The sequence below is a fragment of the Malurus melanocephalus genome, unplaced genomic scaffold (genome assembly GCF_030028575.1).
Source record: "Malurus melanocephalus ecotype Western Australia unplaced genomic scaffold, MMel_1.1 scaffold_2346, whole genome shotgun sequence".
NCBI classification, from domain to species: Eukaryota; Metazoa; Chordata; class Aves; order Passeriformes; family Maluridae; genus Malurus; species Malurus melanocephalus.
The window spans coordinates 10099-11208 of NW_026625578.1; the positions used below are offsets into that span (position 1 = coordinate 10099).

The 1110-nt window shown below is 53.0% G+C and overlaps 1 protein-coding gene across 1 annotated transcript in view; it reads left to right on the forward strand.

Annotated features, from left to right (window-relative positions):
• The window catches only part of LOC130587734 (separin-like), a 6743-nt gene extending 5934 nt beyond the window's left edge, over positions 1-809 (forward strand). Inside the window, exons 8-10 of the mRNA XM_057388709.1 lie at positions 117-195; positions 275-387; positions 722-809. Of these exons, the coding sequence (XP_057244692.1) occupies positions 117-195; positions 275-387; positions 722-809 (280 nt within the window). The remainder of the gene's footprint in view (positions 1-116; positions 196-274; positions 388-721) is intronic.
• The last annotated feature ends 301 nt before the right edge of the window (positions 810-1110 follow it).

The window sequence follows — 1110 nt, forward strand, 5'->3', positions numbered from 1 at the left end:
TTTCCCCGTTCCCATTTTTCCCATTTCTCCATTCCCATTTCCCCGTTTTTCTCCCCATTTTTCTCATTTTCCCCATTTTTCCCATTCCAGCCCCTGCAGCGGTTGCCGTGGGAGAGCACGGCCACGCTCCGGAACGTTCCGGTGACGCGGCTGCCGGGGCTGCGCTTCCTCCTGCGCCACGGCCGCGCCCTAAAGGTACGGGGTGGGATTTGGGGTCAGGGTTTGGGGTTTGGGGTCCCCATCCCGTCCCTCATTCCCGATCCCGTTCCTGCAGCGCTCGGGGTCGGTGCTGAACCGGGGGGTGAACCCCAAAAGCACCTTCTACGTCCTGAACCCACAGCGGGACCTGGGCGGCACCGAGGAGCGCTTCCGGGGGTGGTTTGAGAGGTGGGACCCCAAAAACATCCCTGGGACCCCAAAAACATCCCTGGGATCCCAAAAACATCCATGGGATCCTAAAAACATCCCTGGGACCCCAAAAATCCACCCTGGGACCCCAAAAACATCCCTGGGACCCCAAAAATCCACCCTGGGACCCCAAAAACATCCCTGGGATCCCCAAAAATCCACCCTGGGATCCCAAAAACATCCATGGGATACCAAAAACCCTCTGAAGACCCCAAATCCTGCTCCTTTTCCCCCCATTTTTCCTGTTTTTTTCCTGTTTTTCCCCAATTTTCCCCCAATTTTCCCAATTTCCCATTTTTTCCCCCATTTTCAGTGAGCCAGGCTGGCAGGGGGTGTCGGGGGCCGCCCCCACCCCACAGCAGATGAAGGAGGCGCTGCTGGAGCACGATCTCTACATGTGAGACCCTACAGGATTTGGGGTCATTTGGGGGCTTTTGGGGTCAGTTTGGGGTCAATTTCGGGTGGATTTGGGTGCTGATTTGGGGTGAATTTGGGGTCCGATTTAGGGTCTATTTGGAGTCCATTTAGGGTTCATTTTGGGGTCTGATTTGAGGCCGATTTGGTGGTCTGATTTGGCGTTTATTTGGGATTTTGGTCTTTATATGGGATTTTTTTTTATTTTAGTGTTTATATGGGATTTTTTGGGTAGATTTTTCATCGGATTTTAGGATTTCCTTCGGGATTTTGGTATTTTTTCAATCC